This window comes from Vanacampus margaritifer, chromosome 8 (genome assembly GCF_051991255.1).
Source record: "Vanacampus margaritifer isolate UIUO_Vmar chromosome 8, RoL_Vmar_1.0, whole genome shotgun sequence".
In the NCBI taxonomy this organism is placed as follows: domain Eukaryota; kingdom Metazoa; phylum Chordata; class Actinopteri; order Syngnathiformes; family Syngnathidae; genus Vanacampus; species Vanacampus margaritifer.
In genome coordinates, this window is record NC_135439.1 from 8,598,767 (window position 1) to 8,614,911 (window position 16,145).

Consider the following 16,145-nt stretch of genomic DNA (forward strand, 5'->3'; position numbering starts at 1 on the left):
GTTTTCACTAGAACAAATGTCGTACAAATTAAATAGACCTCTGTGTCTGTCAAGCGCCGCTCATCATTAAAAGTCAAACATGATCCTTCCTGCTTCCTATTTTTTGGAGTCGAAAAGTTTACAGTCATCTTCCCAGCAGGGAAGATCATCTCCGCACCTCAAAGAAGAAAAAAAAAATGCAGAAAGGCTTTTGTGGTCGCTCGACGTCAACTGTCAGCCGCCGAGCACGTCTGATAAATAACTCATTGGTCGGGATGACTGTGATTTACGGAATTACACGGTGAATTAAATCATGTTTATGACGGAAATTGCTTGGTTGGCTGCGATGGAAGAGCAGACAAAAGATGTAACGCTTTGTGCCTGCTAGCAGGAGCGCAAGATAACATTGGACATTGTTTGATGTTTTTAAACAATATAGTCTGTAATGGTCATGAGGTCTGTCAGTTACGCTTTTTTAATGCACTCTAATGATATGCGTACATCAGCTGGGTCATTTTTGCTCTAATTGTCATTAGCTACACTACATAACACTACAATAAAACGAGATGTTAGCATAATGCTAGTTATCACCATTAGCCTTAACTGTCATGGGCGATTCTAGGATCAGACGTTTAGGGGTAATAACAGTTTTGACGCCACAGGCTCACAGCACATTTCATAGGGAGTCATTATGTCGGCTACAAATACAAAAATAGGATTTTCAATGATAACGGGCATCCAGTCAGTTAGTTAGGCAGTATAAATATTAATATGAACACATTAGCAGTTAGCATGTCAAAAGTGTGCTTCTTTAATTGAAATAAAAAAAGGACAGTAGTACTGTCTAACTACCTGTAATGTTTACTAGCTAGCTAGCTAGATCCTACCAGACGTCACGTTTTGGCCGGCACAGTCCCGATTTGAGGCACGGATCTGACTGATTTCTCCAATCTCATTGTTGTTGTTTTTTGTTAGAAACAGTGACTACGTTAACATGTCATCAATATTCGGGTTAAGGGCAAAATTCTGTTTTCTGAAAGATTCGGAATAACGTGTTTACATGTGTAATGATGCTAATAGTTATAATTTCAATTCTGTATATTCTCCCATCAATAAAATAGATTATTTCCACCAGCAGACAAATGACATTTTCGGTTAAAAATGGTATCACATAAAGCGGACAAGTGACCGTTTTTGGTTAAAAGCGCTTGTAAAGCCAACACTTCCAGTTGAAAACAGTACCGTGTAAACATTCCCTCCGAGTGTTCCCTCTCCAGTTTTCTCCCATTAAAAGCCCATCTAAAAGCCCATCTCCCCTTCACATGTCTCTCCTGGTGAATCAGCCGTGAGAGGTAAAATAAATGGCCTTTGGGGAGGCGCCGGCCTTCTTGTCAAGACATATATCCACTCGAGAGCCGCTCGTTGTCAACTCATTCCTCCTGGGCCATTTCCTCCACTCACTCCAGTCTAATGGAGCTCGGGGCCTCCGACCACGGCAGTGGAGGTAATACTCCCCCAATCAAGATTCATTACAAGGACAAACGTGCGAGCGTGATGCCCACCGCAAGTGACACAAGACTGAAGAAATAGCCCGCTCCCTTGCTGCAAATTGGATTGCCAATACGGCTCACAGATGTTGGGTGAAAGTGGAGAGAAAAGACAATGGGCCAGAAAATAAGCCACTGTAATGACTCCACTTGGTAAACTAACACAGTATTGATAACCTTCTTCTTCTTGTTTGTTTAGAAAAGCCTCATCCCCGCTAATAGCTGTCTGAGAGTGTAATCCCCCCCCCCCACATTATGTGGCTCTTTTCAGAGTGGAGGTCCAGTGCGGCGCTGGGCTACGCGGCAATGGAAGCGCCCGCCGTTTGTTTGCTAATGTTGACACCTGCCAGAACCGGCCCGCTCTATTCGCCAAAGCCTCCGACGGGATGCCCCCCCCCAACAACACCACTCCGCCAGCCCTCTTTAGCCAGATTAAGTGCAGGGTTGCCGGGGTCACAAATCAGCGGACTCCCTCTGAAGTTGGGAGGCACCGAGCCAGAGAGCGAGAGGACTCAAAGGGAACGCTGCAGAGGGGAGGGACGGGAGGAGGGAAAAGGGATCAAGACTGACAGTCCATTGTCCACTCAAAAGGACGCGAAGAATGTATCTTCTTGGCTGCTGGCCCCCTTCAAAAGTATATCAACACAGGAGCCCCTTTGAGCACAATGCATGCTTCGTGAGGACCTACTTTTTCGTTTCTGTGTTTGTTTTGACCAAATACATTACAAGGGAATGAAATACAAACATTTTTTTGTGAACTCTGAATTTTTATTGTTGTTGTTTGTTGTGTTTATTTAGTAGAATTACACAAAACTATAAAGAAGGGGGCCACATAGGACCACACATTTTCCAAATAGATGAATGATAAAAATGCTATTTAAGAAATGGACAAAATACAGCAAATCTGCAAATTTTGCAAAATATAATTTTTTCGCAATGCATGTATAAAAGATCCACTATACTAACCCAACAGCAAAATAGCCACAAAATGTTTTGTTTTGTTTATCCTAGTGCAAAAGGGCTCTCCTACATAAACATGACTACGCTATTCAAGGATGGCACAAAACGGCTAAACAGAAAACCAATTCATTTTGTCCATTTTTTTCATAAACTCACTCAAAATTGTAATACTGTATAATTGAGTGCTTCAGAAAATGGATGGATGGATGGCATACTATATCATATAATTAACGGTACAAAACCACTAAAGAAACTTTTTAGGTGGTGTAAGCGCAACAAAGCCCTGTCTGCCATCTAGTGGTGAATGGTAATATCACAACAAAAAACTACAGTTGATGCATATTTGCAGTTTGGCACCCGCAATTCACAATTTTATGATATTTATTTATTTATTTATTTGTCTTTGCGATATATCACCCCCCCGCCCCGCCCCCACCCCCCATTTGTCCACTGTAGTTTGTGGAATTTGGGGGATTTTTTTTTTTAACCCAAAAATATTTTTGGGGGAGTAGGACTGACATAGACAAAAAAAAAAATGAAATAAAGTAAATGGTATAGCATAAAGCTAACAAAAGGCTTTTTTGTTGTTAAAAACCTTGCTGGGTGAAGATGACAATATTTTTGTAAAAAAAAAAAATATGGAGAGCAGACACAACATTTTCATTCAAAAACTTTCATGCAAAGCAGACAAACAACATTATCAGTAAAAACAGTGATGCATAAAACAGACAAAATACATTTTCCATGAAAGATGTTGCGTAAAGCAGACCAGCATCATTTTTTGCTTAAAATGATGTCACGTAAAGCAGACAAAATCCAGGATTCACTTTTTTAACATTCAAAATGTCAGGTTTTTTTTGTCATTGTTTTTTTTTTTACCAGTTACAGTTGTTGTCTAACATCATAACTTTTTACAGCAATTTCGAAACATGTATTGTGAGTTTAAAATGCACTGATTGCTTTTATATTAAAGCAGATGATGCAAAAAAATAAAAAATGCGTGGCCTTAAGAGACAGTACCCTTTTCCCTCCTGCTCTTCCCTTGCAGATGTACATTAATGCAAAAAAAAAAAAAAAAGAAAGAGAGGGAGAGTGTTCTGAGCTAAAGCAGAAGCGGCCTGAGTCCTTTTTTTAAAAAAGTGCTGCTGTCCAGCCTTATCGTGTCAGTTTGAAGGCCCCCATTCAAAAGTATTCATGCATCTGCCTTTGAGGCACAATGGCCGCTAGTTTATAAACTGTCTGCCCCGGCAGCCAAAGGCTTTGGTTCCTATTGTTTTGGTCCCCTTAATAAACTTTTCGGAGGAGTTCATCAACTCGCCTGAATAGCAAGTTTCAAGACAGAAAATAACAGAAAGGCCTTTTCTCTCCTCCCCTCCTCTTTCTCTCCTCCCGCCGCGGAACAATAGCGAGAGGAGGCTGTCAGACATCACACAAGCCTTTTTTTTTTTTCGCTCTCTCTTTCCACGCCGCAATACAAGAAAAAAAAAAGTATTCACCCACAAAAGGAAGGAGAATGAAACCTCTTGGAATGGAGCAGGAAGACAATGATACTGCTGTGTGTTTTTTTTTTTCATACAAACTGCTCAAGAGAGTAAATAGAATTTTTTTTTTTGGGAGGGGGGGGGGGGGGTTGTGGAATTTGAGAGATGCACCAAACGAGACTTGTTATTCGAATTTGTAGTTTTAAGACAAATCAAACACAATCACACTCCAACAAATGGAAATCATAATTGGTCAAGCAATCCTGCTCACTTGAATGTTTACACTGCAATATTTTTTATTTTATTTTTTAATCCTTCTTAACGTTTACACTGTGCAATAACTGCAACCAGCAATACTTGAATAGTCAAATGCTTGCTTCTTTGCACATTACAGTAGGCTATATACATATTATTATTATTTTTGACTAACTAGTTAAACTCAAAGATAACGGTTCTTTTTTTTTCAACATTTCCTTTAATATTTCATCTTTTATTTAAAACAGTTTTTTAATCTTTTATATTTTTGTATAAGTTTATACATGTTTTAAATTTAGTAGCAAATGGACAAATTCTGGGACAAATTCATTTTCGAAGGACCTGTAAAAATGGCCAAAGTGAAGCACAAAATGCCTGCTTCAAATGAAAATGGCTGACTCCCTGTGTCTTTGTCTTTCTGAGACTTTTTTTTTGTGGGTCTACACATGATAGACATGCCGATCAAATTTTATGTTGCTAAATGAAAATGGCTTCTGTGGCTAAATTCTCAAAAACGTCTTTTGTTCAGCTATGGAATTATAACTACAACCAAAAAAATAAAGCAAATTTGCATCATGAGTGTGAAAAGTGACCTAAAATGACACTTGTTGTCAGCTCCAATGACAGCATGCAATAAAGTGTAATTTTGGCTGTAAGCCATTAATCCTCCGTTACACCTTTAAACTATGTGGCCAATTTTTAAAGTCCTTAATAGTCATCTGCTTTAATTAATTTCATAGTCAATTAAAGCAAGCCTCCACTGCATGCATGCTACCCTGCTCGCCTGCTGGCGGCCGGACAGCCGTAATTGATGTAATAGCCGGTAAAGAGGGCGAGAAAAGCTTGGAAATAAAAGCCCACTGTGGTCCAATTCAACAACACCCCCCCCTCCCCTCCCCACACACACACCCATCCTCCCTCCATCCCCCTCCACCATCTGACCCAAAAATGCCTTATTGGCTGCCCCCGGACCAGGCCGCCTACTGTTTCCCACCGATGCTCCCAGCGCGCTTCAACACCCTAATTAGATGTGACAAGTTCAACGAGCCGGTTTCGCGGGAGGAAAAGCCGCTCAGGTTATGATTTCCGAGTCGGAGCCACAAGGGATCGTGTGGACAGCTGATTCCTGTCAGCCTCATTCATCTTCTCACAGCCAATTAAACATCAACGCTAACAAAGCGGTCGCCGATTAAACGCCTCGGAGGAGGCGAGATGGAAGGCTTGGCGGCGGGGAAGCTGACTGAATCATACTCTGAGCTGTTTCGAATATTGTGTCCCTTCTCATGGGGCCTCCAAAAGCCACCCAAAATATTAGAAACAGATCTCAAACGAGGACCACAATAACACACATGTTGATAAATTAATAGCTTTATGACAATGTCAATCAAAACAGAAGTCTTGCTTTCTATATCTCAGTAGATATTGCAAGTGTGTGTGTGTATTATTGCATCAGTGGCTAAATGAAGTGCAATACAGTTAATAAAAATGACATGCACTACTCTTCTGTGGCCAGCAGAGGCACTGTTGATTCTATTTTATTGAGTATGTGATCTGAAGAAGAGCACCCTGTCACCACTAGGCTAATTGCTACACAGTATTTAATGTTTATGGCACTGATCTATTACTGGATAGCTGAGAGGACTTCAGACATTTTACACCTTGCCTTAAATACACGTATAAATTATGTGCTTAATGATGTTTACAGCAGGAAACTAGTATATTTTTTTAATTAAAGAATTATAACTGTAATTCAAGAAAAGATGCCTCTGCCAAATCTAATATCGGGGCCTAAGGAACTGAGCGATAAAAGAAAAAGGGGGTCTTCAAAGTAGCACATACTGTCCACTTGCAAAAAAATTTTTTACTTGTTAAAAAATAGTGACCACCTCGCCACAAACCCCACCACCCCTGGCCCCGGCCCTACACTAAGAGCCGACGAGCTGTATATGTCTAATCTGTACGTATATGTATAGTTCATGCTCGCAAAATGGGAGGAGCAAGATGGCCGCCCTGTGGCTTCAACAATTTGACCCAAGGGAACAACTTTATTTATTTATGTATTTATTTATTTATTTATTTATTTATTCTCCAACCAGAATAAAGTGTAATTGCAGATCCACTACAGTAGGTGGCAGTGGCACTCTCACTGTCAGACTGGGCACAGGGTGTTTTAAAAATGTTAATAAAGTTATTCAACAGATCTATTTTTTTTCTTTAATGTTTACAATGATAAAATGTCATGCAGAGGTGTACTGATAAAAATGTTATAGACAAATAATACTATCATTGTAGCAGTTGTTGGGGGGGTGCAACAATATTTCCTTCTTCTTGGAGGAACGTAACAGAAATTAATTGAGAAGAACTGTATTAAACACACATGAGGTCACCCTGAACCATTAAGCTTATTGACCATTAAAAAACAAACAAAAAAAAAACTCCTATGTCACAGTTTGATCAATTTAACAATTTTTGGGATAAAACTATAATACTGCTCAGTCCACACGTGTGTTATTTATTTAATTTAATTATTCTTTCTTTCTTTTTTTATACAAATTATTGACTAATCTAAAGCGTTGAAAATGTCACATCATGACATCACCTCTGAGGCAATGATTGTAATGAATTGAATATCCTTTCAGTATTTTTGTTACTAAATTCCTCCACCTGTTGGCAGCATGCTGACCGAGTGGTAAGCCTGTTTCCCTCACAGTTCCGAGGTTCTGGGTTTGAATCTTGCCTCGGGCCTTCCTGTGTGGAGTTTGCACGTTTCTCCAGCTTCCTCTTACGTATCGGGTTCAATGAAAACTCTAAATTGTCCACAGGTGTGAATGTGAGTGTTTGTTTGTCTATATGCGACCTGCGATTGGCTGACGGCCAGTCGAGGGTGTAAAGTCAGACCCTAATGAGGACAATGCTATAGAAAATGGATAGCTGGACCACGATACAAAAAAAAATAAAAAAAATAAGCAGGTTGGGAAGTTGATCTTGCATCTAGTGAAAATTGGAAGGGAAATCAAACACAGACGACCTACGTTGTTTTGTGACAGGATACCTGCAGGGGGCGTCACTTCCTGTTTAATTTGTCTCACGTGGCGTGAAGACCCCAAGCGCGCTACCACATCCAGTGTGCCAATTGAATTGTGGTCGGTAAATAAAAGGACGCTCTTAAACATCACAGGCCGGTGACATCACAAGAACGCGTCTTGTCGTGCTCTTTGGGAGCAGGAAGTGTTAACCTTCAAGTGCTTGCCGACAATACGCCATCATCACAAGCCACCTCCCCTCCCCGTCCACGAGGGGAGAAATTGAATCCCTTTAAGTTATTAAGCAGGAAAGGATTATAAAAGGCTCTTTATAGAAATGAGCTAGAAATCCCCATGTCTTCCTCTGTGTACACTTTTTAAATTTCCCACAAGAAGCTAGGGAGGGAAGATTGGCCCTTTTCAAGAAGAGAAACCACAAGAGATGGGGGGGGGGGACCTTTTTTTTTTCTTCTTCTTCTTCTTCTTGTCGTCGTCCCACATGATGGTAAGCGCGCCACTTTAATTAATAGACAGCCTTGAGAGGTATCACTGTCAGCCGGGATAATGGCGGCAGAGTGTTTGTGCCCCCATGAATATTTGTGATGTGATCAAAGTCAAATGGCAGCGCAGAAGGAATCTAAGCCTGCTCCCCCCTTTTATTTATTTTTCTGATATATATTTCTGGCGACGCTTAAGCCGCTGACACTGAAATGTCACTCCGGGTTCGGTGGGCCCGTACAGCCACCCCCTCCTCTTACTAGTGCGCCTTTCATTTTTATGCTTTACTGGACCCAATATGCTAACACGTATTTAAAAACAGTGTTTTTACAAATAGCTGTCAATACTAGGGATGGGCGAGTACCACTACCAGGACACATTTCACGGAAAATCGATGCTGGTATCGGACTCCGCTCTTGTCGCCGTTTTTTTGGTCAGGAACTAAAGGCTGAAATGGTTATTTTGCATTTATTGACCGCCACAGGGAGATATTTGACAGACAGATATTTGTATATTATATCGTCATTGACTACTGCATTTATATGAGATGAATGATGAACGGAGAACGTGAAACAGGAAACGGAAATACAGGGCAGGGCTACCAAATTAAAAGCATGGATTTCAAAACAAGATATAATTCCCATCACACACTAAACAGCTCGAGGAATTCTTAAGATAGACGATATTACTAAATTACTAACTCAATTAAAAACACTAATGTATTGAATTGAATTATTTGCATTTCACTGTATTCCTTAAAAAGAAGTTGTACAACTACATATTTTTACTGGGACTTTTTTCCCCCTGGCCACTGAATTATTTGTTTATCTATTTTTTGAAATTCATTTTATTGTGTGCTCTATGCAAAAGGACTTTTATGAGCAAATAAAAAAATATATAATTGCCCTTAATTTCAAGCAATTTTAAGGAAATTTGCTATAATTGGTATGTATAGGTCGTTAAAAAAAAGATATCTGTCACTTTTTGGTGAAATGTTATGTATTATAAGTACTAATGGTATCGGCACTTGGTATCGGTATCGGTGAAGATTTGAGTATCTTATCGGTATCTGTCTAAAATAAAGTCTATCCTCCCATGGTGATATTTTCAATATTATGACAAAAATGTGATGCAAACGTTCATCAAATATTGATTATTATTATTATTATACTTTATGAGCATTTTTTAGTGCCGAATTAAAGGCACTCATGGGCCCTTCTTTGGCCCACTTAGCCTATGTTGAACTCCAATTCATGATGCCACTTTTAGAAACAACAACAAAACAAAAATATATAGCACCTTTTATCACTTTAATCATATTGAAACTGCAAAAAGAGTTAACGAGCACGAAGGACGTGCTGGATGTTTAGTATACATTTATATTAAGCCCTTTTTTTTCTTCCTCTTTTTTTAATTTTTTTTTTAGCTGTAATGATAGACATATGGCCAAACTACCGCCTTGACCCAGACAGCAGAAAGTGGAGGGAAAACTTTTTTTGCTTCTGGAATTGAAATATCTTCATTCATGAGACATTATAAAAAGAAAATTACTATAATATAAATTTTATAATTTTTTTCATTCAATACTGGACAGACCAGAAAAAATAATAATAATATCTTTGTTATTATTATTGTGGTGATGATGATGATGATGATGATGATGATGACGAGGTGGTTGTTGCAGCCGCATGGTACGCTGTAAATTCCAGTGAGAAGTGTCTTGAGTGGCTGGGGGGCCAGGGGAGGTTAATCCGAGTTTAATGCAGTGAAGCGCAACGCGGGGTCTTCGCTATGATGGGTATGTTATCTCTGCCCACCATTTGGGTGCTCTCCCCTCTCCCTTCCCAGCCAAGCCAAATAGCTCGCACGGATGGAGTTGTGCTCTCTCTCTCTCTCTCTCTCTCTCTCTCTCTTTCTGTCTTCTTCTCTTTCTCCTTCCTCCGCGCCCGAGGAAAGAAAACGTTATTAATAGCTAAATAACTCGCCCATACTTTCACTGAATCTCTCTCACACACTGTTCCAGATGGATTTGTTTGAAGTGCGCTCCAGTCGCCCCCCCCCCTCACCAAAACCCCTGCATGCCCCCCCACTCCGCACTCCCCACCACATCACCCTTCTCCATTCATTCAACGAAGCTTTACAGCCGAAATGTATCCAATGTGTACATTTAGGGGAAGCTTGTGTGCGTAAAAGGATGACCTGCGATCAAATAATACTTTGTTTGTGACCCCCCCCTCCCGCCCCAAATTAAATTTCAATCATGCTCGTGTGCTCCCCACCCCAGCCCTCTCGCACCTCTCTGTCACTTCTCCTCCCTCAAACTGGGAAATAATCCCACCTGGCATGTGTTTAATTAGACTGAGGACCTCTGCTAATCCCGCGATTTGCTCAAGTGTCCATCGCCTGTCGCCGCCTGCCTCACTGGCGTGTGTGACACATGTGCATCAGGATGGATGGGGGGGGGGCATGTGAATGGTGCACGACCATGTCATATATTTAACATATTCATATTTATTGGAATTATATTTTGTAGTTAAATTGTATTTATTTTTTATTGCATTTTATATTGTTTTTATGTGCATTTTTATAGACATTGAGGGCACATTTTCGTAAAAATGAATACATAAAAATAAAAAGAAAGAACTGCAAAAATGAGGGAAAAAGTCTTATTTTCACAAGTTAACTTTTTTTTTAACAAATACATATAAAATTGCAGTTAAATAAAACTAGTTCCATGCATGCATTTTTTTTTTTACCATGATGTACGAGCTAAACAATATAATTAGATGAAAAATTGGCATTATGAAATACATTCGAACCAAGCCAATATATATTTGTGAAGGAAAAATATGATAATATTTATTTTATTTTATTTATTCATTTTCATGTATTTTGGGGGGTATTTTTCAATGTATTGAAAAGCTAATCTTTTAACCAATAAATATATATGTATTTAAAAAAAAACATTAACAAAAATGACAAAAATAAAAAAACACATATTTTTAAAATCATTCCAGATTTGTGATATGTAGCCTACATAATTACTATATCAGTGCTAAAAATAAGACCAAATATATTCATTATATTTCAAATATTGGTATTTTTCCGATGATAAAGGCAATATATAAAATTATTTAACAATAACAATTATAAACAGTAGGCCCCTATATCATTTTCAAAGTTAAATATATATTTTTTTAATTTACATCTCACCTTTTTATCTTTTGTTGTCAATAAACTGTACTGCTGATCCATGAAATATATTCATTATACACAGATTTGGGTACATTTTTTTCACCATTAAAAAAATGGACGACAATACATTATTTTCAAATATAGTTAAAAAGGCCTACACATGTGATTTGTGATTGTGTTGTAAAATTGAATATCTTAGACATTACATTTTTTTTCTGCATCTTAAAATGTGTTTTTCTTATGACATTTGACGTTTGACATTATTATTGTTATTATTATGATTTTAAAATGGGCATACAACTGGCCCCCAAACCACATTTTTCACACCTTCTCATTAACGGAAAAAGACACGATTGCAACATGGTTAGCAGTTTGAGCCGCCATTTTTAATGAACTCTAGATTAGCGCTAGGATAAATCCGTCATGTAACCCCCAAAACACGCACAATGAAATAAACAACCCGATAAATAAATAAGAAGGACTTAAAAACTGGATACAACAAAAAAAAAAAAAAAAAAACGAGAACGAGGAGTTTAAAATAAAAAAAAAATACGAATCCTGAATGTTTGCGCCCAGGGCGAGCCGCGCACGATGCGAGCTGTGCTGCGAGATGAAAGTGAAAAGAAATAAAAGGCTGCGTTTAATCTGCTTGAGAGGCTCTCGAAGTCATAGAAGGGGGCCGCGCCGCGCGCCGCCAGAGTGAGCGGCTGATTGGGGATAAATAGGCTCGCGAGCGTGCCTGCGAGCTATTACAGCCGCTGTGAACACGTCGTCACCTATTCAGACGAGCAACCGGCTGCGCTGCTCCCCGCTAATAAGTATTAACATTATTATGATGGTGATTATTATTAAAAGCTAACCGGATGGATGGCGCTCGTCTTGCCTGCTTTTTATAGCCACCTCATTCTCGTTTGATTTAAAAACACAACGGCGACAAATAGCAGCCGAGGGAATTATGGGATGGTTTTTTTTTTGGGGGGGGGGGGGGGATACACGTGCATGTGGACACTTGAGGCAGATTTTTTTTTTTTCTTGTAAAGGGGGTAAGGGGGGAAAAAAGACAAATGGAGAGAAGCGTTTTCACGCTATCAAGTGATTCCATTATATGAAATTACAAAACTATCTAGCAGCGGGGCGTGCTGAATTATTCATCTGCTTTTTATAGGTCCCCCTTGCCCTTTTGTCCGAAGTTTCCTGGCGTTTGTTGCAAGGAGAATGGGCCAGCCGCGGCGCTTCTCGCTGTTCTGCTTGCCCACCATTTTGCTTTTGGGCTCCGCAAAAAAAAAAGAAAGAAAGAAAAAAAAGACAATGCAAAGGAGGCTTGTTGAGGTTCATCTTCAAGTTGAAAAGGGGAATGTAGCTGCATGGCATTTATTATTATTTGTGACCGACTAAAATCCAGTCCCTAAACGCGAAGGGTGCAGGTGCACGTTTTTTTGGTTTGCGTAATTACGCATGAGTGGCCAAACCGAAATAATTGAAAATAAACGAAAAAGACTTTGACGCCATAAAATTATTCATCACATTAAAGGATTTTATTAGCCTATCAAATTCAAAATTGTATAGTAAACTTTTTTTATTTTTGTATTTATCATTCTAATTGCATACAAGCTCATTTATAAATACTTAATGTAATGTATATTGTCTTTTCATTAACATTTTTCCAACTTTTAATTTATGATTGTCTTATTTTTCAAAATATTGCACAGCCTACATTTTAATTTAATCCCTATGCGTTTACGTTTCAGGTCAAAATTACGCACGAGTGACCAAGAAATCAGGTCTAATTAATTATGCATTATAATTTCCCATTCAGTTATCTATTTTTCCTTACTGATGGCCATTTAAATAAAAATAAAAAATAAAAAAATAAAAAATAATAATAATAATAAATGATGATTAGATGCGCTTCCGGGTGCAAATTTTGTGTTGTTTATGTATCGAGTGACCATGCAAGAAAATAATTGAAAATAGAAATACTAAAAAAAAATAATAATTCTAAATAAATAAAAATAATATAACGTTACCAAAACAAAGTTGCTGTTTTGTTTTTTGTTTTTGTTTTTAACAGTGCGTTTTAATATGCATACTGAGAGTTCACGCACACTAATAATAGGAAGTACTTGTGTAAGTATTTTCAGTTGCACATGATTAAAAAGTGGTACACTAACGTCATTTTCTACTCAGTTGCTCGAAAATATTCAAACCCAAAGGATTTTTTTTTTTTGGAGTGTATGAAAAAAAACGTTTTCCCCTAAATTATTATAAATATTTTTTTGCACTGGTTGGCTGTTGCACATCTCTATTCGATTCCAATTGAAGTCACAAAATATAATTAAATATAAAATTTAAATAGGATACAAAAATACATGCGCACAATATTTAATTATAGTACATAAAATTCTCAAATGATTGTCAATATAATACTTTCCCCCCACAGATCGCCTGCAAAATCTTCCATGACGGTTTAAGATGAAGTTACAAAATACAAAGTACCGCAAATATGAAAAAATCAATTGGAAATGGAAGCATTTAACGAGCAACTAACCATACATTGATTTCACGCGAAAGTAACAAGTGGTGAAAATGTGACCGTGGGTCAGCAGCCGTTTAGGGAGGGTTGGGATGGGGTTAAAGGGGTGGGGGGGGGGGTGACGGGGGTTGTCAAAGCCGCTTGTGAATGGCTGAACGTGTGAGTAAATGAGTCGCAATTGGCCAACCCCAAATGAATTTCCCTCCGCTAAATACCTTCCTGCCAAGGCTCTCATAAATAATGCAGTGAATGAATCAAGTCCCACGAGGACGCCCGGGAGGAAGTGCGAAGTGCATGTGGACATATTTGGGCAAATGTTCCCATCCGAGTCGGGAGGAGGCTGACAAGACATGCAAGTGGTATATGCAGAGAAGCCATTAAGGGCCCATAAGGTTGCTAACTTACATTTATCACCGAGGATGCCATCGATGCTATGCTTTGTTTTCTTTTCTCCGTCTTCATCCTTCTTATCACAGTCATCCTCGTCATCTTTTTTGCCAAATCGGGCCCTCAAAACGCGGCTGATGGAGCTCACTAATGGCAACAAGAAGGTAAATGGGTGATTAGCCCTTCGAAGCCACAACACAACCATTAAAGGACACTGCACAAAAGTCAAGCATATTTTTGCAGCCATGATTTTTTTTTCTCTCTCCTCTTTTCTTTATTTTTCCAAGCAGTTATGACGACAAGCGATTGCTGCACTAGCCTTCCTATGATAAGGTTATTAAAAAGGAAGAATTGCGGCTTACCAGATGAAGCCTCACCTGAAGGAACTGTGCTTCTGTCGCACACCCCGTCCTTCAGCAGCTTATCCCGGATCTCCCAGCTGAACATGCCCGGGTTCTCGCGTTTGTACTCCTCGATCCGCTTCTCCACGTCGGGAGTGGCCACCTGCTGCAAGTTGCATGCACAGGAGGGGTGGCGGGGCGGGGGTGGGGTTGGGGGTTAGGGGGGGGGCGTTTTAATTGGTGCATTTCATGGTGGGGCATATTCAATCGATTCATAGGGCAAAAAAAAAAAAAAAACACTTTAGAAAGTATAAATAAAGTAATGCGCTCTCACTTTTCATCATTCAAGTGAAGAATTATTCAGATCTATCATTTCAATAAAATAATATATTATTTAATAATTTACTAATATATTTATTGTTTATATATGGCTATTATGATTAAATTGTGCTGGTGTATAATGTTATGACCATTTCATATGTTACAATAACAATATTATCATCATGACTTTTTTTTTTACGACAGCACTAGTTGACCCCATGCAAACCAATAAAGATCAATTAAAATTAGCAGCTAATGCAATAAAATACGATAATATTTGGCCTACTTATTGAATCAAGATATATTTTTTTTTAAACACATTTTTTAAGTGTCTCAGTATGATGCAGTGTTCGATTGTGGACGTGCAATATATACAGTCAATGTTAAATTTCATTTAATTATGTGACTACAAAAATGCATAATAAGTTACAAAATTAATAATATAGCTGTGTGCATGCATATGCACCTATTATGGCCTGTGCCTATACATATAAATGCTGTTATTTTTGTTATTATTATTATTGTTATTATTATTATTATTATTATTATTATTATTATTATTAAATATAGGCCTATCATTGTATATTTAAGGTGAATAAAACAAGCCTGGTATACAAAGAGTGAAATAATGTCATCATGTTATTGAATCGACTGTAAAAAAAAAAATAATAATAAAAATAAAAACTCAAATAATAAAATATATGTATATAACTGCATGTTTAGGTCAAATAAAAAAAACAGGCTGCTAAAGATTCTTGTAAATTTTGTTTTCGTGTGTTGATGTAGGCTATAACTAATTTTATGACCGTTCTCAACAAATGAATTTCAAAACCAAATGAACAGAAAAATATGTGGAAACCAATGCTAAATGATTAGTGGATGTTCAAGTGTTTTTTTTTATGCCTCATTAAAAAAACAAATAGAGACTTATAAGACAATATATGGTCATTATTGTTCCCAATGATGTTGTTAATGCAATGGATGGCATTGAAGCGCGCAGGTGTACCTAATATTGTGTCCGCATCCCCATCCCCTCCCACCCCCAAAGGCACACTCACTCACCCTGGGCTTGCTGCCTCCGATGGCCCCCGGGCGGATGGATCCGGTCTCCTGGTAGCGGCAGAGGATTTTGGACACGCAACCGTGCGAGACGCGCAGTTGTCGCGAGATGACGCACGGCCGGATGCCGTGGTGGGCCATCTCCACGATCTTGTGGCGGATGTGGTTGGGGAGGGGCCTCCCGTTGATGAACACGCCGCCCAGCTGGTTTACTCGGCCCTGGCCCAGTGGGGTGGACACTGTGAGGGCGACACACGAACATCATTTAAAATAAATAAATAAAAAATAACACCGCACGTATTTAATTCCTCTTTTTTTTTTAATTTGACGCCCAGATTGAGCGTGTCACGCAACACGCACGCACCCGAGCCCACTCCACGCACGCGCTCCAATTCCACGAGTGGAGAGCTGGTGAAGAGGCTGCCACTTTGCCACCTTGATTATTCCTAGTCATGCTGTCCAAATATTGATGTGATCCTCCAACGTTCCTCGCGTGGCTTATTTGCCATTTGCTGGCGCGGCCCTCTCCAGAAAATCCACGGACAACTCGCAAAGCCAGACGCGCG

At 38.9% G+C, this 16,145-nt stretch overlaps 1 protein-coding gene across 4 annotated transcripts in view; it reads right to left on the reverse strand.

Annotated features, from left to right (window-relative positions):
- Positions 1-16,145, reverse strand: part of pax7a (paired box 7a) — a 66,671-nt gene that overhangs the window by 49,040 nt on the left and 1,486 nt on the right. Inside the window, exons 2-4 of one of the 4 annotated variants that reach the window (XM_077573870.1) lie at positions 15,583-15,818; positions 14,236-14,365; positions 13,877-14,005 (exon numbers count right to left, since the gene is read on the reverse strand). In XM_077573870.1, the coding sequence (XP_077429996.1) occupies positions 13,877-14,005; positions 14,236-14,365; positions 15,583-15,818 (495 nt within the window). Of the gene's footprint in view, positions 1-13,876; positions 14,006-14,220; positions 14,366-15,582; positions 15,819-16,145 lie in introns of all 4 variants that reach the window. The other 3 variants (XM_077573869.1, XM_077573872.1, XM_077573871.1) reach the window with 3 other exon arrangements.